General features: G+C 45.9%; 1 protein-coding gene across 1 annotated transcript in view; it reads right to left on the bottom strand.

The window, feature by feature from the left end:
- The window catches only part of LOC140463122 (uncharacterized), a 220,793-nt gene that overhangs the window by 139,604 nt on the left and 54,158 nt on the right, over nt 1-27,031 (bottom strand). Inside the window, exon 3 of the mRNA XM_072556854.1 lies at nt 12,826-16,854. Within this exon, the coding sequence (XP_072412955.1) occupies nt 12,826-16,803 (3,978 nt within the window). The 5' untranslated portion in view covers nt 16,804-16,854. The remainder of the gene's footprint in view (nt 1-12,825; nt 16,855-27,031) is intronic.

Genomic DNA, 27,031 nt, shown 5'->3' with positions numbered 1-27,031 from the left:
TCAGATCTCACAGACACACTGACTCTCACTGGGTACAGATCTCACACACACTGACTCTCACTGGGTACAGATCTCACAAACACACTGACTGTCATTGGGGACAGATCTCACACACACACTGTCTCACTGGATACAGATCTCACACATACACTGACTCGCACTGGGTACAGATCTCACACACACACTGACTCTCATTGGGGACAGATCTCACACACACACGGACTCTCGCTGGGTACAGATCTCACACACACTGACTCACACTTGTTACAGATCTCTTACACACACTGACTCTCACTGGGTACAGATCTCATACACACACTGCCTCTCACTGGGTACAGATCTCACACACACACTGGCTCTCACTGGGTACAGATCTCACACACACGCTGACTCTCACTGGGTACAGATCTCACACGCACACTGACTCTCACTGGGTACAGATGTCACACACACACTGCCTCTCACTGGATACAGATCTCACACGCACACTGACTCTCACTGGGTACAGATGTCACACACACTGACTCTCACTGGGTACAGATCTCACACACAGACTCACTCTCACTGGGTACAGATCTCACACACTAACTGAATCTCACTGGGAACAGATCTCACATACTAACTGATTCTCACTGGGTACAGATCTCACACACACACTGACTCTCACTGCGTACAGATCTCACACACACTGATTCTCACTGGGTACTGATCTCACACTCTAACTGACTCTCGCTACGTACAGATCTCACACATACACTGACTCTCACTGGGTACAGATCTCACATACACACTGAGTCTCACTGGGTGCAGACCTCACACACACACTGACTCTCACTGGGTATAGATCTCACACACACTGACTCTCACTTTTTACAGATCTCACACACAGACTGACTTTCACTGAGTACAGTTCTCACACACACGCTGACTCTCACTGGTTACTGATCTCACACACACTGACTCTCACTGGGTACAGATCTCACACACACTCTAACTCTCACTGGATAGAGATCTCACACACACTCTGACTTTCACTGGGTACACATCCCACACATACTGACTCTCACTGGGTATAGATTTCTCACACTCTGTCACTGAGTACAGATCTCACACACACTGACTCTCACTGAGTACAGATCTGACACACACTGACGCTCACTGGGTACAGATCTCTTACACACACTGACTCTCACTGGGTACAGATCTCACACACACATTGACACTCACTGGGTACAGATCTCACACACACACTGACTATCTCTGGGTACAGATCTCACACATACTGACTCTCACTGGGTACAGATCCAACACACACTGACTTTCACTGGGTACAGATCTCACACACACATTGACACTCAATGGGTACAGATCTCTCACACACTGACTCTTCCTGGGCACAGATCTCACACACACACTGACTCTCACTGAGTCCAGATCTCAAACACACTGACTCTCACTGGGTACAGATCTCACACACACACTGACTCTCACTGGGTACAGATCTCACAAACACACTGACTCTCACTGGGTATAGATCTCACACACATACTGACTCTCACTGGGTACAGATCTCACACTCACTGACTCTCACTGGGTGAAGATCTCACACACACTGACTCTCACTGGGTACAGATCTCACAAACACACTGACACTCATTGGGTACAGATCTCATACACACACTGACTCTCACTGGGTACAGATCTCACACACACACTGAATCTCACTGGGTACAGATCTCACACTCACACTGACTCTCATTGCGTACAGATCTCACACACACTGACTCTCACTGGGTACAGATCTCACACACACACAGACTCTCACTGGATACAGATCTCTCAAACACACTGACTCTCACTGGGTACAGATCTCACACACACACTGACTCCCACTGGGTACAGATCTCACACACTGACTCTCACTGGGTACAGATCTCAGAAACACTGACACTCACTGGGTACAGATCTCACATACTCACTGACTCTGATTCGGTACAGATCTCACACACACACTGACTCTCACTGTGTACAGATCTCACAAACACACTGACTTTCACTGGGTACAGATTCCACACACAAACTAACTCTCACTGGGTACAGATCTCACACACACAGACTCTCACTGGGTACAGATCTCACACACACTGACTCTCACTGGGTACAGATCTCACACACACACTAACTCTCACTGGATACAGATCTCTCACACACATTGACACTCACTGGGTACAGATCTCACACACACACTGACTCTCACTGTGTACAGATCTCACACACACACTGACTCTCACTGGGTACAGATCTCACACATACATTGACACTCATTGGGTACAGATCTCACACACACTGACACTCACTGGGTACAGATCTCACACACAGTTTGACTCTCACTGGGTACTGATCTCACACGCTAACTGACTCTCACTACGTACAGATCTCACACACACACTGACTCTCACTGGGTATAGATCACACACACACTTACTCTCATTGGGTACAGATCTCACACACACACCGACTCTCACTGGGTACAGATCTCACACACACTGACTCTCACTCGTTACAGATCTCACACACACGCTGGGTCTGACTTGGTACAGATCTCTCACACACAGACTCTCACTGGGTACAGATCTCACACACACGCTGACTCTCACTGGGTACAGATCTCACACACACTGTCTCTCACTGGGCACAGATCTCACACACACTCTAACTCTCACTGGATAGAGATCTCTCACACACACTGACTTTGACTGGGTACACATCCCACACATACTGACTCTCACAGGGTATAGATCTCACACACATTGACTCTCACTGGGTATAGATCTCTCACACGCTGACTCTCACTGAGTTCAGATCTCACGCACACTGACACTCACTGAGTACAGATCTGACACACACTGACTCCCACTGGGTACAGATCTCACACACACATTGACACTCACTGGGTACAGATCTCACACACACACTGACTATCTCTGGGTACAGATCTCACACACACTGACTCTCACTGGGTACAGATCCAACACACACTGACTTTCACTGGGTACAGATCTCACACACACATTGACACTCACTGGGTACAGATCTCACACACACTGTCTCTTCCTGGGTACAGATCACACACACACACTGACTCTCACTGGGTACAGATCTCACACACACACACTGACTCTTACTGAGTACAGATCTGAAACACACTGACTCTCACTGGGTGCAGATCTCACACACACACTTAGTCTCACTGGGTACAGATCTCACAAACACACTGACTCGCACTGCGTACAGATCTCACACACACGCTGACTCTCACTGGGTACAGATCTCACACACACACTGACTCTCACTGGGTACAGATCTCACACACACACTGACTCTCACTGCGTACAGATCTCACACACACACTGACTCTCAGTGGGTACAGATCTCACACATACATTGACACTCACTGGGTACAGTTCTCACACACAGTTTGACTCTCACTGGGTAGAGATCTCACAAGCTAACTGACTCTCACTGGGTACAGATCTCACACACACACTGACTCTCACTGGGTGCAGACCTCACACACACACTGACTCTCATTGGGTACAGATCTCACACACACACTGACTTTCACTGAGTACAGATCTCACAAACACACTGACTCTCACTGGGTACAGATCTCTCACACACACTGACTCTCACTGGGTACAGATCTCACACACACGCTGACTCTCACTGGGTACAGATCTTACACACACTGACTCTCACTGTGTACAGATCTCACACACACACTGACTCTCACTGGGTACAGATCTCACACATACATTGACACTCATTGGGTACAGATCTCACACACACTGACACTCACTGGGTACAGATCTCACACACAGTTTGACTCTCACTGGGTACTGATCTCACACGCTAACTGACTCTCACTACGTACAGATCTCACACACACACTGACTCTCACTGGGTATAGATCACACACACACTGACTCTCATTGGGTACAGATCTCACACACACACCGACTCTCACTGGGTACAGATCTCACACACACTGACTCTCACTCGTTACAGATCTCACACACACGCTGGGTCTGACTTGGTACAGATCTCTCACACACAGACTCTCACTGGGTACAGATCTCACACACACACAGACTCTCACTGGGTACAGATCTCATACACACTGACTCTCACTGAATTCAGATCCTTTATCTGCTTGCATTTGTTGGTGTCATTGCAACATTTCAACATTTATATTGCCAGTAATGAATCTGAGGCAATTGAATGTACGGATCATAAGCCCTTAACGTTTTCAGAAAAACTTAGTGATTAAAATTCCAGAGTATTTAGATGGAGGTTATTGTTGCTGCTATTCCATTTAGAAATTATATACGTGGTAGGAGGACAGAGTGTAATTGTCAATACATTCTCACAACTATGATGAAGGATAACGAAGGTGTTTGGTGGCAGAAAAAAACAATTAAATGGTTTGTTCTATTAAATGTTAGAGCCAATGTAACTTATTAATAGCATCACCTAAAAGTTTTTTCAAAATTAAGTCATCTTTGTAAACTGATGGTTCTGATTTTTAAGGGGGAAGTTGTAAAGACACTATGGCTTTAAAAGATTTTTTTGTCCTTTGTTTTATGAAGAGAGATTTCAACAGAGGTACTGAGCTGTCTCCTCCAAGTCAATTAACAGATTATGAGGTCTTGGGGTTTGTTTGTAGTTGGAACAATAGAAGCAGCATGAAGGAGTGGGATCAAGCTCCCACAGAATCAGGATTTTAGTCTACTTTTCAGTAGCTGCTGGTGTATGGAATCCACGAGACATCTCTCCTTGCTACAGCAAAACACTTGAGCTTTGTCTGCCCCTCAGAGCTTGCTCTTGATGTTCTTTCTTCCTGGACTGGAGAACCGCATGTGAGGCCAATCTATTTTACTGAATTTGCCTTTGCCAAGGGTGAGATCTGTACCCAGTGAGAGTCAGTGTGTGTGTGTGTGTGAGATCTGTACCAGCATTGGAACAGTAGCTTTTTAGTAGTTAAATAATTTTTTCAAGTTTTCCAATAGAGTTAAATTAGTCCAATTCTTCTTTCTTTTATTTGTGTTTTAACTATAGTGTAAGAAGAATAAACTGTGTTTCGCTTCAAGCCTGGTAGTTTGACTAATCAAATTACATCTGGAACACAAATCTTATGCTTGCCTTAAAAAATACGACAAATAAGTGGTCTATGCTATCTTCTTATTCTACTTTGAGAGAGTTTAGTCTGGTCCATAACAATCAATCACCCACATTCTTCTCCTGGGGTCCTTCCCACAAACCCTGACCCTCACTGGAGTATGTGATACACTAATACTGACTTTCACTAGGATACAAGTGACATAATCCTAGCTGTTCTTTCTACGTTTTCCTCTGTACTTAACTTCTACCATTAATTTCTCACATTAACTTTTAAAAGACAGTTATGAGACATAAGTGCCTCCTCTTTGCTAATAACTTGGATAGTTAGTCAGCAGTTTTAAGAGTTTGTATCATTGCCATTCTTAGAATTTTCTAAGGTGCGTTTTGTTAGTAATAAATATATATCCCAACAAACGGTGTCAGAAGCCTTCACCATAAGAACTGCTTGGGTGCTGTAAATTGAGGGAGAAGTCAACTGGGAGGGGTTATTATGATAACTGCCCAAACTTCCATTATATGATACAGACTCACGGTTCTTCACGTTGTGTGTGCCTATGTGGTTAAGTCTGTGTCCATGACATGAGTTCCACAAACATTGATTTGCACTGGGGTAGGGGTCCCACATGAACTGATCCTCATTGGGGTATTGAACACACACACTGGATCTCACTGGGATATTGGTCACTCAGACATGTCCACCCACCAAATATGAGTCCCTCGAACATTGACTCTCACTGGGCAAAATACTAAATAAAAACTGAAACAACTGCCGATGCTATAAATTCGAAACAAAAACAGAAATTGCTGGAAAAGCTCAGCAGATCTGGCAGCATCTGTGAAGAGAAATCACAGGGAGTTAAAGTTTCGGGTCCAGTGACCCTTTCTCAACTGAGGAACTGGAAACTCTCACTGCGTTGTGGGGTCCGCAGTTGCAGGCACTGGATACTGCAACAGCTATGTGTCCTGACAACATTCTGGCAATTGTACTAAAGACTTGTGCTGGTGAACTTGCCATTCCCTTAGCCAAGCTCTTCCACTGTGGATACAACACTGGCATCTACCTGACAACATGAAAAATTGCCCAAGTATGGGCATAAAAGGCAGGTCAAATCCAACTCACCCAATCACTGCCCCACCAGTCTACTGTTGATCATCAGTAAAGTGATGGAAGGGGTCATCAACAGTGCTAAAAAGCAGCACGTACTCAGCAATAACCTGCTCAGTGACCCCCAGTTTAGGTTCCGCCAGGGCCACTCAGATCCTGACCTCATTACAGACTTGGTTCTCACGTGGACAAAAAAGCTGAATTCCAGAGGGGAGGTGAGAGTGTCAGTCCTTGACCTCAAGGCCGCATTTGACTGAGTGTGGCACCACAGAGCTCTAGCAAAACTGGAATCAATGGTATCAGGGGAAAACATTGCAGTGGTTAGAGTCATACCTGACACATGGGAAGATGGTTGTGGTTGTTGGAGGACATCCCTGCAGGGGTTCCTCAGGGTAGGCCCAACAATCTTCAACTACCTCATCAATAACCATCACTCCACCATAAGGTCAGAAATGGGAATGTTCGCCCATCATTGCACAATGTTCAGCAACATTCGCGACTACTCAGACTCTGAAGCAGTCCGTGTCCAAATGCAACAAGATCTGGACAATATCCAGGCATGGGCTGACCAGTAACAATTAACATTCATGCCACTCAAATGCCACCAACACCGTCACCAACAAGAGACAATCTAACCACTGCCCCTTGACATTCAATGGTGTTACCATCATTGAATCCCACGCTATCAACATCCTGGGAATTATCATTGATCAGAACTCAACTGGACTCACCACATAAATGCAGTGGCTACAAGAGCAGGCCAGAAGCTAAAAATACTCTGGCTAGTAACTCACCTCCCGACACCACCCCTCAAACCGCAACAAGAACAGAAACCCCTGGTCCTCACATTCCACCGCACCAACTTCCATGTACATCACATCATCCTCTGCCATTTCCATCACCGACAAATGGACCCCACCACCAGAGATATATTTCCCTCCCCACCCCTTTCCGCTTTCCGTAAAGACCATTTCCTCCGCGACTACCTCATCGGGTCCACACCCTCCAACAACCCACCCTCCCCTCCTGGCACTTTCTCCTGCCACCACAGGAATTGCAAAACCTGCGGCCACACCTCCCCCCTCACCTCCATCCAAGGCCCCAAAGGAGCCTTCCACATCCATCAAAGTTTCACCTGCACTCCCACACATGTCATTTACAGTATCCGTTGCTCCTGATTTAGTGTCCCAACGGGGTGACAGGATGCCTACTTGGAGAGCACTTCAGAGAACATCTCCAGGACACCCGCACCAACCAACCCCACCGCCCCGTGGCTGAACATTTCAACTTTCCCTCCCACGCTGCCAAGGACATGCAGGCCCTAGGCCTCCTCCATCGCCACTCCTTCACCACCCGATGCCTGGAAGAAGAATGCCTCACCTTCTGCCTTGGGACTCTCCAATCACATGGTATCAATGTGGACTTCACCAGTTTCCTCATTTCCCTTACCTCAGTTCCAACCTTCCAGCTCAGCACTGCCCTCATGACCTGTCCGAGCTGTCAATCTTCCTTCCAACCTATCCGCTCCACCCTCCTCTTCAACTTATCACCTTTATCTCCACCTCCTTCAACCTATTGCACTCTCAGCTACCTACCCCCTAGCCTCACACCCCCCCCCCTCCCCATTTATCGCTCCACCCCCAAGGCTCCATCCTCATTCCTGATAAAGGGCTTTTGCCCGAAACATCGATTTTCCTACTCCTCGGATGCTGCCTGACCTGCTGTACTTTTCCAGCAACACACTCTCGACTTTAATCTCCAGCGTCTGTAGTCCTCACTTTTGCCTCCTGACTCCCCAGGTCCTGTCCACCATCTATAAGGTACCAATCATTGTGTGATGGAATATTCCCCACTGGCCTGGATGAGTGCAGCTCTAACAACATTCAAGAAGCTTGACACCATCCACAGCAAAGCAGCCTGATTAATTGGCATAGCATCCACAAGCATCCACTCTGTCCAACACCCACGTTCAGTAGTAACAGTGTGTACTATCTACAAGATGCAGTACAGAAATTCACCAAAGATCCTCTGACAGCACCTTCCAAACTCACAACCACTTCCTTTTAGAAGGGAAAGAGTAGCAGACGCATGGGGCCACAATCACCTAGAAGTTCTCTCCCCAAGCCACTCACCATCCTGACTTGGAAATATATCATCGTTCCTTCACTGTTACTGGGTTAAAGTCCTGGAATTCCTTTCCTAATGGTGTTGTGGGTCAACCCGGAGCAGATAGACTACAGCAATTCTCAAGTAGGGATGGGCAATAAGTTGCTGGCCAGCCAGCAATGCCCACATCCCACATTACACCTGCATCCATCAAAATTCCATTTTGCAACTCTTGGCATTGCAATTGCACATCTAAATATTTCTTAAATGGTATAAGGGTTTCTGTTTCTAACACTGATACAAGCAATGAGTTGCAGATTCCCACCACCCTCCAGACAGCAAAGGTTTTCCTCATAGAGTCATATTGCATGGAAACAGACCCTTCGATCCAACCAGTCCATGCCGAGCATTATCCCAAAAGAAACTAATCCCACCTGACCGCTCCTGGCCCATGTCCCTCCAAATCCTTCCTATTCAGGAGCTTATCTAAATGTCTTTTAAACATTGTAACTGTGCCTGCATCCATCACTTCCTTAGGAAGTTCATTCCAACCGCGAACCACCCTCTGAGTCCCCCTCCTGCCTATACTGAAGCTCTTTCCTCTCACCTTAAAAATGTGCCCTCTAGTTCTGAAATCCCCCATCCTATTCCTTCTAAACCTCTATTCCTTACCTTAAATTGATGCCCCATGATCGTTGATCCCTCCATCAAAGCAAAAAGTACCTTCCTGTCTACCCTCTCTATGCCCCTCATAATCGTATCCATCTCAATCTCTTCTGCTCTGAGGAAAACAACTCCAGTCTGCCCAATCTCTCTTCATAACTGAAACTTTCCAGCCCCAGGCAACATCCTGGTAAAACTAAATAAAAACAGCGGATGCCATAAATCAGCAACAAAACCAGTAAAGCAACAACAAAAAAAGCATCAGGGCTAGCAGCATCTGTGGAGAGAAATCTGAGTTAATGTTTCAGGTCAAGTAACCTTTCCCCAGAGCTCAAGATATGAGTACAGCACAGAATTTGAACTGTATCTGATATAAAGACAGCGTTGGATAAGAATACGGTGTCAGGTATGAATAGTGCCTGATATTACAGCAGAGTCACAAGTGAATACAGTCAGATTGGGAATAATAATAGTTGTGGTGATAATGTTGCATCCCATGCCTTGATTGTCAGCTGTGCTATAGAATCAGAGCGTGTGTGATATTTGGCGTAGGACAAAATTGATCATTACCACCAATCAGGTTCACATCAACTTTGGGCAAACACCTTTCTGTACATAACTCAGTGAAGATTTTGAAATGTAACAGTTGATCAAGACAGATTGTTCAAAGGTTCCCCAACCCTGTACAAGTGAAGTAGTGACTTATCGGATTGATAATGGAATTGCAATTAATGTCATGTATTCATTTTCCAAAGCTTCAAGGTAAAATATCTCACAGGAATTTGTTTGAGAAGTTTAGACTGCAACCTAAAAGTGAGGGCAGAGAGTTTGCTGACAATCAGAAAAACGTTCATATCATTGGGTGTTGTTTACACTCAAGAGAAGGCACATGTAGATTTTGAACTGTATAAACTTACCACATCCTCTTCTACTCTTTCGTTCTATTTATAAAACACAATCTGCTGTTAGCCTTTTTATAACTGTGATGTCCCATGTGTGAGCTATCAAGGTCTTTGTATCAGACCCCATTCTGCCTGTTAATCTCCATGAAGATTATTCTGCTCTTCCCTGATATTCCTCCCAATCGATTTTGTGGCAAAGTTCTCCATTTTGAATGGCATCTGCCATCTCTTAGTGCATCTTATTAATCTGTTTTTGACTTCTGGAACTTTCTTCCTCTGCTACCAGCTGCTGGAAGGTTATCTACTGTCTTTTGATCAGCAAGTTTCAAGCTTTGCTCCCTCTACCTGAATCAAAATTACTTCCTTATATCAAGAACTAAAATGGATACATCACCAACATAAAACATAAAACAGTACAGTGTAGGAGTGGGTCCATTGGCCCATGATGTTGTGCTGAACGTGATGTCAAATTAAACGAATCTCTTCTGCTACCCTTGGTCCATATCCCTTACATATTCATGTGCTTATCTAAAAGTCCCTTAAATGCGCCAATTTTTCTGCCACCACCACCACTTCTGGAAGCACATTTCAGACTCCTACCACTCTCTGTGTAAAAAAACGTGCCCCTCATATCTCCTTTGAACTTTCCCCAATTGACTTTAAATGCATACCCCCTAGACTTAGACATTGCAACTCTGGGAAAAAGATTCGGACCATCAACCCTATCTATGCCTTTCATAATTTTATAGACCTCTCTCAAGTCTCTCCTCAGCCTCTACCGCTCCAGAGAAAAGAATCTGAGTTTTCTAGCCTCTCCTTACAGCTCATACCCTCTAATCCAGGCAGCATCCTCTTCTGCGCCCTCTCCAAAGTTTCCACAACTTTCCTGTAATGTGGAAACCAGAATTGAATGCAATACTCCAAGTGTGGCCCAACCAAGGGCTTATAAAGCTGCAACGTGTCATCCTGACTCTTGTACTCAACGCCTCAAGCAATAAAGGTGAGAGCATGCCATATGTCCTCCTTACCACCTTATCTACTTGCGTGACCTCTTTCAGGGAGCTATAGACTTGTACCCCAAGATCCCTCTGTACAACAATGCCATTCAGGGTCCTGCCATTAACTGTACATTTTTCTTAACATTTGATCTCCCAAAGTGCAGCATCTCACACTTACCTGAGTTAAACTCCATCTGCCATTTCTCCACCCACATCTGCAACTGGTCTATATCCTGCTGTATCCTTCATACAATATTATACACTATCCACAACTTCACTAATCTTTGTATGTCTGCAAACGTACTAATCCAAGCATCTGCATTTTCATCCAAGTCATTTATAATTTCATCCAAGTCATTTATAACTCTATTGTCCTGCAATCTAATTAGCTCATGTTCTTGGATAAGTGTGAGGTATTGCATTTTGGCAAAACAAACAAGAGTAAGATTTATATAGTTAATGTTGGCGCCTTGGGTAGTGGTGTAGAACAGAGAGACCTAGGAGTTCAGGTACATAATTCTTTAAAGTTTGTTTTGCAGGTAGCAGGGTGGTTATAGATTAAATTCCCTACAGTGTGGAAACAGGCCATTTGGCCCAACCATCTGAAGAGTAACCCAGATTCATTTCCCCACATTTACCCCTGACTGGTGCACCTAACACCATGGACAATTTAGCACGGCCAATTCACCTGATCTGCTCAGCTTAGGATTGTCGAACAAAACTCACGCAGACACAGGCAGAATGTGCAAACTTCACACAGTCACCTGAGGCTGGAATTGAACCCAGGTCCCTGGTGCTGTGAGGCAGCAGTGCTAATCACTGAGCCACTGTGCCACCCTTAAGAAGGCATTTAAGATGCTTGCCTTTATTGCTCAGACCTTTGAGTATAGGAGTTGGTATGTCATATCGATGTTGTACAGGACATTGGGAAGGTGTCTTCTGGAGTACTGTGTGCAAATGTGGTCACCTTGTTATACGAAGAATATAATTAAACTAGAGAGGGCTGAGAACAGATTTACCAGGATGCTGCCGGGAATGAAGGGTTTGAGTTATAAAAATAAGCTGAATAGGCCAGGACCTTTTTCACTGAAGTGTAGGAGGTTGTGATTTATAAAATCATGAGGGGCTCAGGTAAGGTGAAATCCCCCTGGGGTGGGGCAGTTCAAAACAAGGGGGCATATTTTTAAGGTGAGAGGAGACAGATTTAAAAAAGGACATGAGGAGCAACCTTTTTCCATAGAGAGTGGCTCATGTGTGGAATGAACTGCCATAGGAAGTGATGACTACAGATACAGTTAGAATGTTTACAAGAGATTTGGGTAAGTACATGAATAGGAGACGTTTAGAGGGATATGGCCAAATACAGGCAGGCAGGACTAATTTAGTTTGGGGAAGGGTTTAGAGGGATATGGGCCAAGTGATGGCAAATGGGACGAGATGAATTTCAGATATCTGGTCGGCATGGACGAGTTGGAGCGAAAGGTTTGTTCCTGTGCTGTATGACTCTATGACATGGCCTAGTTAGAAGCATAAAGAATGAAGAATTATTCACTTAAAAATATCCTTGATGGAGAGGACTCACTTGGTCCTGGATCCCATCAATGTCTATAGAATAACTCTTGATCCAGGAACCTAAAGCAGGGACAAAGCCATACTGTAGCCTTTATGGCTTTGGAAGAGAAAATCTTGCACCCATATTTCAGCTCAGAAGCGCTTATGTCTTGTTTATATCTCCAGAGAAGATTGAGGCTACATAGCAGAGAAGGACGGGATCTCTGAGGGGAGTCTTAACAATCGATGATGCAAGTAAACAGAACAAGGGGATCAATACAATATGAACCTCTAAAGAAGCATTTGGATGTGTACTTACTGATTGAGCACTGGTGTCTCGACCTTTCTGCTGGAGTCGGTTCACAATGATGGTGTCCTTCAGTGCCAAGCTTGGTCTATCAGAGGCATTTTCACAGGTGCCCCAAGTGGCATAGACAGAAGTGGATCTGTCCTTCTGCTGGGTATGTAAGGGTACAGTCTTCCTCAGGTAACACCAGGTGAGCTCAGGCTGAGTGTTCATCTTCTGGAAGGAGGAATTGTCAGAGTTGACCTCAGTCAGTGGAATATTTGGCTCCCTCCTTGACCTGCACTGGACCCAGTTTTGGTATTTCTCTCCACCTGAAGTACACTTGATTTGCTGACATCCAGATCCAGCAACGTTTGACCAATCCAGTTCTCCATGCTGTTTAACATTGCTGGCACCCTGTTGACATTGCCCCAGCAATGAATGAGCAAGATTAGAAACAGGAGCCCATCGGCCTCTGTGGAGACTATTAGCTGCTGGCCAGTGTACATCTTGAAGCTTGCCACCAGGTTGGCTGCAAATAGACCACTGGAATCTTTTGTTCATTAAATGAATAAGATTAGTGACAACAGCTGTTGTATGTATAGCTGATGGAAGCTGACCACCTTCAGAGACAGTGTGGGTGTGTTGAACCAATTCACATCCCTCCGTTTTTTGCACTTCATTGAATGATGGCTGCAGTGTTGGGTGTGGTGTCTGCTGGTCATGATGGGATGGCTTCGGCCTGTTCCACGGTGAAGTTTGAGAATCACCTTCACTTGTCTCCTCATGCACTATAGTTTGTGTAGCCAATGCAGAGGGCAGTCTGATCAGCTCCATCTTGGGCCATTTGAGTTGATATTTCGGAAGAAAATTATGCTTTTGTAAAGAGGGATCTTTTACCTGAAGAGGTACTGGTGTAACACATTGGATCATGTGAGATTCCACACGGAAAACCTTGTTCGGATGGTTTGCCTGACTTCCAACAGTGTCCGATAGCAATGGAAAACTATTCGGCTGAACAACGCCCCCACTGTCCTCCATTATTTCTGCCTTGGCTTCTGAATCTGAAGGCAAGAATTGAGGAAGATATGTGGATGAAGTTGCTACTGACTCAGGACAAGACTTTGACTGGTTGGATAATGCCTGCTCAAAGTCAATGAAGCTGATGGAAACAGTTGGTGATGGCTGCTTTGGTGAGTTGGTACTCTGGAGGTGCCCATGGCCACCATTTGAGGTCAGAGTGCCAACAAGTGGAAATGACTGACTCAGAACAATCACGCCTGGTAAATTGGAGTCAAACTGTAGATCCTCTGTTGGATTTTCAATATTAACTAATTTCAGTCTTTGTTTCTTTTTGGGAGGTTTTGCTGGTGAAAGCTTTGAGACACCATTGTTAGTGTCAATATATTCTTCAGGCTGACTTTCTTGCTGACTTTTCACTTTGATTGACTCTTGTACAGCTTTATTTTCTGGAACTTGAATACTGAGTTGCCTCACCAGCTTGGGGTGTGAGAAATGCCTCTGTATTGATCTTTTTTGATCTTTCTCTTTTTGCAGGCTTGGTACAGATGATGGTTGGAGCAGAGGGAGACCCTTTGTTGTGCAGTCAGTAGTTTCTTGCAGTGCACCTGCTGAATTTGTGTTGCCTGATCTTCCATCTGTACTCGACGGCTCGTCTGAACTGGAGGTTGTGATAACTGGAGGCTGGATCAGCGGAGTTGTGGTTTTGTCTGCACCACGACAAGGATCTGGATTTGTCTGTTTGAATGAAGAATTGTCAAAATGCCTCGGTAAAAACTGTGCTTGAAACATCTGATTGTTGAAAGTTGTAACCTTCACTGGACCAAAAATCAATGGATCTGAAAGGTGCTTTCTAACAGGAGTTTTATGGGTTGAGGAAGTGGCCAGCGAGCTGGTGTGTTGATTCTCAGAGAGGGCAGTGATCACCCTGTCCTGTGCCACAGTATGGTTGGCACAGTTTATTGTGGAAATCTGTGTGACTTGGTTGCCACATTGCAGAATAGGCATGGCACTGCTGGTTCTCTTTACTGCCTGATATTTCTTTCTGAACGTCTCTTCCCCGTACATGGACCACTTTTCGTGTGAGAACTTGGTCAGTTTTTTCTGGCTGTTCCTCTTTTCTAAGGATTTGTGCTTGCTTCTTGACACTGGATGAAATTCAGTGACATTGGAGATTCTTTCTGCAGCAGCGGAGGACCCATTCACAAGAGGAACACTTGCCTGTGAGTCCTCAAGCGCTGTTTGCCTGACAAGAGTTCGATGGTGTGAGGGATGGAAGTCTAATGATCTAGACAATGAGTTCTCACTGCGAAATGCAGCAGAGGACGTCCTCTGTGAACAATGCTTCTCTGGTCCAGAGCTTAAAACTTTGGCCATTTTATTGGATAATACATTATACTCACCTGGTGGCAATGAATTACTTCTTATAACTGGCAAACAATCAACAGTTGGAGCAAGATGAGATGGTAATGAGAGGAACGTTTGCTGTAATTTGCCAGAGGATGACGGAATGGCCTTTGGTAAGCTGGACGAAAGGTTTGATCTCTTATTGACTTGGCTAGACTTCATGTCAAAATGAAAGGAATCCTTGAATGTATAAGGCATTGGCAAATCAATGCTCCCCTGTTTTGAAATAGCCATCTTTCTTGGCCTCACATTTTCTAACTGTTTGTCATCAACAACAGCCTTATTATCAGAGATCAGTTTTGAGATTCGTTCTCCCAGCTCCAGTTTCCCAAGTTGGTTCCTGTCCATTCCTTGCACAACATTTTCCCCTGTGGACAGTCCACCAGCACTCTGCTCAGCACTAACCAAGCTCTGACTGGACTGAGAGCCTCTCCCTGGTTCAGTATCAGTGCTCTGCCCTTGAAAACTCCACACAGAACCCAAGGAACATGACTGTTGGTCAGAACTGTCCGAATGGGAAAAGTATCCAGAGTCTGTACTTTCGTTTGTTTGTACACTAGAACTCGAAGACTTGTTGATCCACTGTTTAGCAAAATATGTTGCCTGTTGTCTCTGTAAAGAAATCTGCTTGTTTCCAGTTGGTGCTTCCTGTTGCTGGACACCCTGTTTCTCTCCATCAATCACCTCATTCTCTCCTTTCTCTGTAGTGGAATTCCTGCTCCAAAACATGTCCCAGGGCATGTTTGGGAAGCCCTGGTTACCTAAAAGGTCCATGTTGTTGGATTTGGGTGCTAGCAGCTCACGTTGACAGGATGTGCTTCCCTTCTGCCCATCTTCCTGTTGAATATTTATATCTGAATATCTAGCTGCCACACAGATCAGTGACGAGCTGGGACCTGACTCACTACCTGTTAAAAGGCGACAATTATTCACATGTGTTTGTGTTCTTTTATGTTTATAGAGATTACTCTGAGTTTTAAAGGAAATCCCACAAGTTGTGCATGGGAATGGCCGTTCTCCGGTATGAGACCGGATGTGTTTCTCCAAGACGCTGGGTTTCAAGCAGTCTCTCCCACAATGATTACACACATACTTACTCTGCTTTTTCACCTTGACCTGATTCATATTCACCAGAAGTTGGTACTGTCTTTGTCCAGACCCATGGGGAGAGGGATCAAGCCCTGGTCCACTTTTATGGGGCAAGTGTTGAGATGGTTCTTGATCATTGTGGATGAGAGGCTGACTGATTGCCTTGGATTGTGGTGTTAGGATTTCGGATGTACTGCAGGCAAGAGCAATATAAGAACTCTTACCCATTTCTTTTGTGTTTGTTGGTGACCTCTGTTCAGCTGACTGTTGGAAGATTTGGTGAGGAAATAAAGGGGAAGGATTTGGCTGCAGAGAGATCAATTGAGAAGGTGGAGGGCCATCTGATAATTTTGTAGGATCAGAATAAGGTGCCATGCCAATCAGTCCCGGCTGGTGCACAGGGCCATTGATCTGCAGGAGACTCTGAAATGCAATCTCTGATGCTCCAGCCTCTGTTTTATCACACTGATCTGTTTTGTTCTCACAAGCCATCATCTCTGTACTCTGGTGTAATGTTCACCTGGCCTCCAGATGATCCTAAGTAAACTGCAAAATATAAATATGTTGGATTAAGTTACAGATTGCAGTTACTTCAGAATAAGTGATGTTTATATGTGACCCACTACTGTATCAGAAAACAATCTGTGAATCTGCCCGATTCAACCCTGGCGAACATCTACCCCATTGAGGTTGTTGCACCACTGCAGTGAACGGTTGATCACAAAAGATCTTACTGGGAGTATTCAAACTGGACTTTGTTCCCCTCTAACCTTAATCTCACATTTACCTTTGTTCCCCTCTAACCTTAATCTCACATTTCTAGGGAGCCAGTTTGACTCCAGCCTTGGGTGACTGTCTGTGTGGAGTTTGCAAATTGTCCCTGTGCCAATGTGGGTTTCGTCTGGGTGCTGTGGCTCCAACCACACACACACACACACACACACACTCTAGATGGATTAGCCATGCAAAATAAGGGATTACAAGGTCAGGGTGGGATGTTCTTCAGAGGGTTGGTGCAGACCCCATAGGCCAAGTGGCCTCTTTCTGCACTGTTGGGATTCTAATAAAAAGCTATTTTTCTCTTTATTGCTTTTTATTGTGCTACATACTGACCATAGTGCAGACTACTTCCTGTGATGTCCTTAATCATACTGCAGTCTCTATCCCTCTGGAATCCTTGAAATTAACAAGGAATCCTGCAAAAATGAGGAGAACTTTCCTTCTATTAAATATTGGGAAGCTGAAACCATTGTCTTTAATCTCTTTGAGTGGATGGAGAGATGGCAGATGGATTTCAATGCATAGAAGTGTGAGGTGATGAACTTTGGTAGGAACATACCAAATACTTCTCTGGGGGCTGCAGGAGCAAAGGGACCCTGAGTGTATATGTAGGTGGCAGGTCAGGTTGAGACAGCAGTTCATAAAGTAGACAGTGTCCTAGACAGTGGCATAGAGTACAAGAGAAGGAGATTATACTAAACTTGTATAAGACACAGCTGCATCTTACAATATTGTGATAAAGTGTCATCTTCCAAAGGTTTCATGGAGAGTTTCCCTCTGTGAGGCCTAGTCAGATTTATCAGGCAATTATCACATTAACTATCGTCTCATTAACTATCTACCCCATGCTCCTATTGTGCTCCTTTCGTCTGATGCTAGCCTGATTTTCCTACATACTTTTGGCAGAAGTACTCCCATCTATCCCAGCTTCCTTGGCACCAGTGCCATGTTTAAAAGGCTGTTGTGCACCCGGTCAAGTGCTGTCAGTCTGGAGGCTGCCCTTATGGCTGAGAAGGGGAAATTGGCACCCTGCTTTGTGGTGTGGCGCCAGCAGGTCTGGTTGACAGGGTGGTATGGAGAAGGATGTTCTCTACCCTCAGGTCTGGCAGAAGAGGCCACACCACCTGGCAGGCTGGTCTGAAGTTGCCACCCATGTCTCTGTGGATTACATGGTCGAAATAAATGCCTAGTAATGTGGGTTAAGAGTCACACTCTTCTCTCTGATACTTCACACACACTATCTCTGCAAATGCGTCCACCTCCGACCAAGACTCGTGCTCCACCACTTTCATTATTTCCTGTAATGTTTTTCCTACTTGCTCTCCCCTCACAAGCTCCCACATCATTTATCCTGCAGCCCTCTTCACTACCTTTCACCTATCTGCACCAACATGTGCCTACCCACTTTCATTCACTCAATCCCTCCCTTTTTCTCATTCCAGGAGAAAACAGACCTTAAGAGGGCCAAAAGAGTCAGGTGGGTGGGTTTAGTGTCCAATATCAATCTTCTTACTCCATGAGGAGAAGGTTCCTCACCCTGCCTGGTAAAGATTGGGTCTGGTCCTGCAGGGATGTTGAAACCTCCAGGTCAGATAAGAAGCATTATTTATTGACATGCTATTCTCCCATTCCCCATTCTAACATGTTAACATTGTTACCCTTTAGTCACGATACATTCTGCCTCTTGTTTTCTGCAATCACCAGAAGGATGTTTCTGGTCTCCACCATTGGGAGACCTGGCCAGCAAGATCATCCCTCCTCTCCCTCCAAGGAAAACAGCACAGATTCCTCAGAGGAAGCCCCGGCAAGCTGCCTCCTATACCTTTCACCAGCTCAGACACTGACACCTGGGGAGGGGCTTTTATCGCAATTAGACTTGGAAGCACCTATTGGTGAGCTCTTCACTGCCAGCCCTCCTCAGCTTGTCAAGCAAGGAAGGTCCCAGGACGTTGGGCACTCAGACCACGGCCTGAGACCAGGCACCTGTTCAGCACCAGGCAGGAGACGACTCCATGGTGTTGGCAATTCAGAGTTTGGCTAAAATACACAGACAGAGGAACAGCAGACAGGTTTACAGGAGCACCAGGAAAACTAGCTCAAAGGCTGCAGGTGTCCATCAACACTCTTCTTATCATGGCAGGTTTGACAACATTTGTACAGAGGTTGTAAGCTTGCTCACTGAGCTGGTGGGTTTGCTCTCAGACATTCTGTTACTATGCTAGGTAACATCATCAGTAAGCCTCTGGTGAAGTGTTAATGTTCTGTCCTGCTAGTTATGTGTCTTGGTTTGTGTGGTCAGTAATATCAGTTCTGTTTCTGAGAGTTTGCTAAATGGGGTACCAAATCAATCTGTTTGTTAATGGAGTTCTGGTTTGAATGCCAGGCCTCCAGGAATTCCCCCGCGTGTCTTTGTTTAGCCTGTCCCAGGCTGGATAAACTGGTGTCCCTCGTCGTCTGGTGCTCATGTATCCTGGTGGCTGGTTTCCTGCCTGTCTGTCCGATGTTAGAGAGAAAGTGGAGCTAACTTTTCCGAGTCCTGTGACACTTCTTCAGAACTGGTTGTAGCTCAGAAAAGGTTGGTATCTATGAGGGAGATGGGATGGGGAAGGGGGAGTGGTAACTGATTGGTGGAGATAGAGCCCAAAGGAATTGGACAAAGGAATGGGTAAAGGTCAGCTGAGGGGATCAATAGCTACTAATAAGGACTAGAAGTAGCTGACAATTGCTCATGTCTGGTAGCAGCCCATGTGATAGCAAAGCCTGGTGTGTCGGGGTTGGGATAAGGGAGGTGCTCAGGCCCTAAAATTGTTGAACTCGATATTGAGTCCAGAAGACTGCAGAGTTCTCAAGCAGAAAATGAGGTATTGATCTTTCAGCTTGCAATGAGCTTTGCTAGAGCACTGAGACAGAGATGCTGATCAGGGAACATGGTGATGAGTTAAAGTTGCTGGCAACTGGAAGCTCAGGGTCATTTTTGTGGATGAAACGTAGGTGTTCCGCAAACCAGTCATCTAGTCTGCACTTCGTCCCCCAGTGTAGAGGAGACCACATTGTCAGCAGCGAATACCGTCGACTAGATTGAGTGAAGTGCAGGTAAATCACTGCTTCACCTGGAAGATGAATCTGAAGGAGGGAGAAAGTAAACTGGCAGGTGTTGCACTTTCCACAGTTGGAGGGGAAGTTGCAGTGGGGCTGTGGGGATGTGTTGGGAGTGAAGAAAGAGTGGATCAGAATGTCCCAGAAGGAATGGTCACTGCAGAAGGCTGACAAGGAAGGAAAGTGGAATATATGTCTGATGGTGGCATCTCACTGAGGATGTCAGAAATGGCAGCTAATGATCCTTTGAATGTGGATATTGGTGGGATGGTAGGTGAGGACAAGGGTGATCCTAATGCTATTGCAGAAGGGAGGCGAGGGGGTGCGAGCCAAAGTATGGGAGATGGGTCAGACCCAGCTGAGGCCCTGTCAACTATGGTGCTGCAGAATCCTTTGGTTGAAGAAGAAGGTGGACATTTTGGAGGCCCCATTTTTGAAGTTGGCATTATCGGAACGGTTGTGATGGAGACAGAGGAACTGGGACAATGGAATAGAGTGTTTACAGGAAGCAGGGTGTGTGGATTTTTGGTCAAGGTAACAGCGGGACTCAGTGGGTTTGTGATAGATATTGGTGGCCAGCCTATTCTAGAAATGGAGACAGAGATGTTGAGGAAGGGAGGGAGGGAGTCTGAGATTGACCAGGTGGAAGTGAGAGTAGGGTGGACATTAGAAGTGAAATTGATAAACGTTTCCAATCCTGGACGGAAGAGACAAGCAGCACCAATAATATTATCAATACGCCAGACTGGAGTAAGATTGGAACAAGGAATGTTCCATGCAACCCACAAAAAGACAGGCATAGCTGGGGGCCCATGTAGGGACCAACGGCCCATACCTTTGACCTGAAGAAAGTGAGACGAGTTAAAAGAGAACATGTTCAAAGTGAATACAAGCTGGGCCAGGTGGAGGAGGGTGGTGGTGGATAGGGACAATTCAGGCCTTTTTCCCAGGAGGACACAGAGAGCCCTGAGACCATCCTGATGGGGAAATGGGGATACAAAGAGATTGCACATCCATGGGAAAGAGGTGGCCGCTGGACCCCACAAACTAGAAATTCTGAAACTGACCCAAAGCATCAGAGGATCTCTGCTTTTTGTAGTTTTTATAAACGGCTTGGATAAAGAAGTGGAAGGATGGGTGAGTAAATTTGCCAAAGGTGTTGTAGATCATGTGGAGGGCAATTGTAGGCTACAACAAGATATTGACAGAATGCAGAGCTGGGCTGAGAAGTGGCAGATGGAGTCCAACCTAGATAAATGTGAAGTGATACATTTTGGCAGGTAGAATTTGAATGCTGAATACAGGGTTAAAGACAGGATTCTTGACAGTATGGAGGGACAGTAGGATCTTGGAGTCCATGTACGTAGATCCCTCAAAGTTGCCAGCCAAGTTGATAGGGCTGTTAAGAAGGCATATGGTGTTTTGGCGTTCATTAACACGGGGATTGAGTTTAAGAGCCGCGAAGTTTTGCTGCTGCTCTCTAAAACCCTGGTGAGTCTTCATGTGGAATATTGTGTCCAGTTCTGATGACCTCATTATAGGAACGATGTAAGTGCTTTAGAGAGGGTGCAGAGGAGATTTACCAGGATGCTGCCTGGATTGGAGGGCTTGTCTTATGAAGAAAGGCTGAGTGAGTGAGGGCTTTTCACACTGGAGAGAAGAAAGAAGAGAGGTGACTTGATAAAGGTGTACAGGGTAATGGGAGGCATAGAGAGAGTAGATAGCCAGAGACCTTTCCCCAGGGTAGAAATGGCTGTCACAAGGGGTCATAATTTTAAGGAGATTGAAGAAAGGTTATGGGGAGATGTCAGAGGTAGGTTCTTTACGCAGAGAATGGTGGGTGCGTGGAATGCACTGCCAGCGGTGGTAGTAGAGTCAGATACATTAGGGACATTTAAGCAACTGCTGGACAAACACATGGATAGCAGTAAATTGAGGGGCGTGCAGGTTTGGTTCATCTTAGATTAAGATGAATTCTCAGCACAACATCGTAGGCCGAAGGACCTGTACTGTGTTGTACTGTTCTATGTTCTAAGTGGGAAGGGACTAAACAAGGGGAGAAGAATTGAGTCGAGGTAAGAAGAGCTGAAGTCTGTGGGTCAGGAGCTGGCAGAAACAATGCGTCTGCTTGGGTAGTCCTGTTTGTGGATTTTGGAAAGGAGATCTAAGTGGGCTGTGTGGGGTTGGGGCCTATGAGCTCGGAGGTGGGATGGGAGGGTGTGGTAGGGTAGATCATGGGATAGAATTAAATTAGAATCTGTAGTGGACACAATGGCCCGGTGTTCCATGGTGGAGCCATGGTCTAGGGGAGACACGAGGACGTATCTGAGAGTTGGCACTCAGCCTCTGCAATGCAGAGTCCACTAGACTACAACATCACCACCCTTATCATCAGGCATAATTACAAAGCCAGGGTTGGATCTGAGAATATGAAGTGCAGTCAGTTCCATAGGGAGATAGGTTGGAATGGGTCAGGGGGCAAAGCAATTGAGGTGACTAATGTCATGTTGACAGTTCTCAATGAACAGAGTGAAAGTGAGGACTGCAGATGCTGGAGATCAGAGTCAAGATTAGAGTGGTGCTGGAAAAGCACAGCAGGTCAGGGAGCATCTGAGGAGCAGGAAAATTGATGTTTCGGACAGAAGCTCTTCATTAGTGAACAGGTCGATTGCAGGTAAAAGGACAGAAAGAGGGTTCAGGTAGAGAAAGAGTATTGGAGGTAGGTGAAGGATATCTGGGAGATGGGAGAGGGAGAGGACTCTTGTTCAGCATATGCAGTTGTTTCAGTGTTTTGTTTCTAGAGTCATAGAGATGTACAGCATGGAAACAGGCCCTTCGGTCCAATTTGTCCATGCCCACCAGATATCCTAAATTAATCTAGTCCCATTTGCCAGTATTTGGCCCATATCCCTCCAAACCCTTCCTATTCATATACCCATCCAGATGCCTTTTACATGTTGTAATTGTACCAGACTCCACCACACCCTCTGGCAGCTCATTCCATACCCGTACCACCCTGTACGTGAAAATATTGTCCCTCAGATCCCTTTTACATCTTTCCCCTCTCACCCTAAACCTATGCCCTCTAGTTTTGGACTCCCCCACCCTGGAGGAAAGGTCTTGGCTAGTCATTCTATCTATGCCGCCCATGATTTTACAAAATTCTAATGTCACTCCTCCGAAAATCGTCCCAGCCTACTCAGCTTCTCCCTATAACTCAAACACTCCAACTCTGGCAACAACCTTTTCTGCACCCTTTCAAGTTAAATGACATCTTTTCTTTAGCAAGGAGACCAGAATTAAACTCAGCATTCTGAAAGTTTACTGTTCCAATCATACTGCCTCTGCCCTGTGATTATCTGGCGACTTCCATGGTTTGGGACTAGCATGGAGGACCAGGTCCGGCAGCCTCGGTGTCTGTTGTATATGCAGACAGACCTGGACCCCATTGCCATAGCCCAGCTATTGATGCTGCCCAGAAATCTCCTCTCAGGACACTTCCAAAGGTGGCTGAGCCCTCCAACTCCATCCCACCTGTCAGCCTCAGCCCTGTGGGGCTTCAAGCTGAGAAAGTCATGGGATGTCTGGACCCTCTGGACACAAATACCACTGGGGTCACCCAACCAAGATGTCAAGACCAGTGGGCTCCCCCACCCCAGCTGTGGATACTAGAACTGGACTGAGAAATAGTGGGAGGGTGAGAAAGATCTTCAGATAGCATGTACGTATTACTGTCATTGCAAATATGTTCTCACTTTTGCAAATATTTGTTCGGTTTTCTCAATCAGCTGTGTGCGCAAGCCTCTGTTTGTACAACTGAGTTACCCCTCAGTGTTATCATCCCTCTTGCATCCTGGAATTCCGATTCCAATCCCTAAATTAAGTCACCAATCCTCCATCCTACAGCAGTGAACAGCCCCCGAGGACTGCCCGTGGCCAGTTCCCTGGACTTTAAAAATACAGACAGCTGTCCCCCAAATAACCCCAAGCAGCTAATGGATCACATCCAATCCCCTGGACTGATATTGGAGGCTGCCTGTGCCAGGACCCCCAAATGAAGGGTGTCCCAAGGTTTTACACAGATGTTGGTTCACAAGTGGACTTCCTGAGGAAGTCGTGGATGTGGGTACAATTACAATGTTTAAAACACATTTGGAGAAGTACATGAATAGGACAGGTTTGGAGGGATATATGCCAGGAGCAGGCAGTAGGATGAATTTAGTTTGGGATTATGTTCAGCATGGATGGTCTGTTTGCATGTTGTCTGACTCGATGACTCTATGAGTCCCTTGACTTGACTGATGATCGCTCCCCGTTGACTTTGCGGCATGGCTATCTACTATTGCATTTTATCATAGAGTCATAGAAACCCTATAGAATCCCTATTGGATGTGCCGCATAAGCCACTGGCACACAGTGCTGTGTGAGATTGACCCAGCTCATTGCTGTAAAGCAAGAGGTCCACTCCCTTGACTAAGGACTGGAGTCCTGGAGGGCAAGCTGCCAGGTTGTGTGACTGCACTAAACTGCAAGGCAAGCCAGAAGTACCATGAGTCTTTAAATTGTAGCTGAGCTGTAATTAAAGCATCAAAAGGCAAGGCAATGCAGGGATGAAATCAACAAGGCAAAATTGAGGACTGCAGATGCTGGAAACCAGAGTTTAGATTAGAGTGGTGCTGGAAAAGCACAGCAGGTCAGGCAGCATCTGAGGAGCAGGAAAATCAACGTTTCGAGCAAAAGCCCTTCATCAGGAATGGAGGCAGGGAGCCTCAGGGATGGAGAGATAAATGGAGGTTGGGGGGGGAAGGTAGCAAAGAGTACAATAGGTAAATGGGGGTGGAGGGAGGGAGGGATGGAGGTGATAGGTCAGAGAGGAGGGTGGAGTGGATAGGTGGGTAGGAAGATTGGCAGGTAGGACAGGTCATGGGGACACTGCTGAGCTGGAAGGTTGGAACTGGGGTAAGGTGGGGGAAAGAGAAATGAGGAAACTGGTGAAGTCCACATTGATGCCCTGGGGTTGAAGTGTTCCAAGGTGGAAGATGAGGTGTTCTTCCTCCAGGCATCAGGTGGTGAGGGAACGGTGGTGGATGAGGCCCAGGACCTGCATGTCCTCGGCAGAGTGGGAGGGGGAGTTGAAATGTTGGGCCACAGGGCGGTGTGGTTGATTGGTGCGGGTGTCCCAGAGATGTTCCCTAAAGCGCTCTGTGAGAAGGCGTCCAGTCTCCCCAGTGTAGAGGAGACTGCATCGGGAGCAACAGATACAATAAATGATATTGGTGGACGTGCAGGTGAAACTTTGATGGATGTGGAAGGCTCCTTTGGGGCCTTGGATGGAGGTGAGGGAGGAGGTGTGGGCACAGGTTTTGCAATTCCTGCGGTGGCAGGAGAGGGTGCCAGGATGGGAGGGTGGGTTGTTGGGGGGGGGGCGTGACCCAACATGAGCATGCTAGTGTACATTAAGTGAGCTAGAATTAAGAGAATAAACCAGCAACCCTGAGATACAGTTTGTCCAGTCCGTGAGCTGGGGGGCAGGGGGCTGCCCATGCAAACTAAGTGTCCTTGCAGCAGCCTGTTCAAAGTGCAGTATGGTAATTCAGAAATGTACTGTAAGTGGATCACAGCTGTGGCATGATAACAGTGGTACATGTCAGATTCCAAACTGGAGTTTCCAGGTATCTGCTCTGACTTTCATGTCAGGAATTGTTAATGTCTAATTGTATCCAATGGGTGGTAGAATGGGAACCAGTGTATTAATGAGATGGGGTGAAGTAATAATGAGGGTCATAATGCTTGTTAATACCCATAATCCTCCATGAGCTCTCACTGCTCACAAGTGGGAATCTTGTCTTGACTACCTGTAATTTAGTTGGTAAACAAGATGTGCTGCTCCTGACATTTGAAAGGCTTAGCTTAACTTCCCACAAATCTCTCACCATAGCTCAAACTGATTAAGGCTGTTGAAGACTCCACCCAGTCGTTTGATTCCTGCTGGAGTATTGTGTACAGTTCTGGGCATCACATTTGACAAAGGATATGAAGGCGTCAGAGATGCTGCAGAAAACATTTACAAGAATGATCAGGGATGACAATTCAATGAGGTTGAGGAATTATAATAGTTAGGTGGTTATAATAGTTACAGTGTGGAAACAGGTCCTCTGCCCAACAAATCCACACTGATCCTCTGAAGACTCATTTCCCTACATTTAATCCTGACTAATGCACCTAATACTACGGGCAATTTAGCATGGCCAATTCACTAAGCTTCCACATCTTTTGGAATGTGGAAGGAAACCAGAGCACCCAGAGGAAACCCACGCAGACACGGGGAGAATGTGCAAACTCCATACAGACAGCTGCCTGAGGCAGGAATCAAATCCAGGTCACTGGCGCTATGAGGCAGCTGTGCTAACCACTTATCTAACCTGGATGCAATGGGCCGAAGGGCCTTTTTCTGTGCTGTAGATCTCTGTGACTCTAAGTTGTTTTTCCTTGGTGAAAGATAAGTAGAGAGGAGATTTGATCTCTATCAAATTTAAAATCACAAGACATTATGAGAAAAATTCTTTCTTATAAGGTGAGTAGTTAGGATGTGGCTCTGAGAGTGTGGCAGAGGCAGGTTTAAATTGAGACATCCAAGAGGGAACCAGTCTGGTTTCTGAAAAGGAGCAACATTGCAGGGTTACAGGGTAAAGGTTAGAATATGGCTGTAATTGCTGGAGAGCTGGTGCAGATATGATGGGTCGAATGGCCTCCTTCTGCAATTCTGTAGTTTCTTGAACTGTTCTGGTAAATCTGCTGTGGCATCTCTCAAAGAGCTTCACATCCCTTCGAAAGTGTGGTGAACAGT

Source organism: Chiloscyllium punctatum, chromosome 37 (genome assembly GCF_047496795.1).
Source record: "Chiloscyllium punctatum isolate Juve2018m chromosome 37, sChiPun1.3, whole genome shotgun sequence".
Taxonomy (NCBI): domain Eukaryota; kingdom Metazoa; phylum Chordata; class Chondrichthyes; order Orectolobiformes; family Hemiscylliidae; genus Chiloscyllium; species Chiloscyllium punctatum.
The sequence above is the reverse complement of the archived record's forward strand: the minus strand, read 5'-3'. Positions and strand labels throughout refer to the sequence as shown.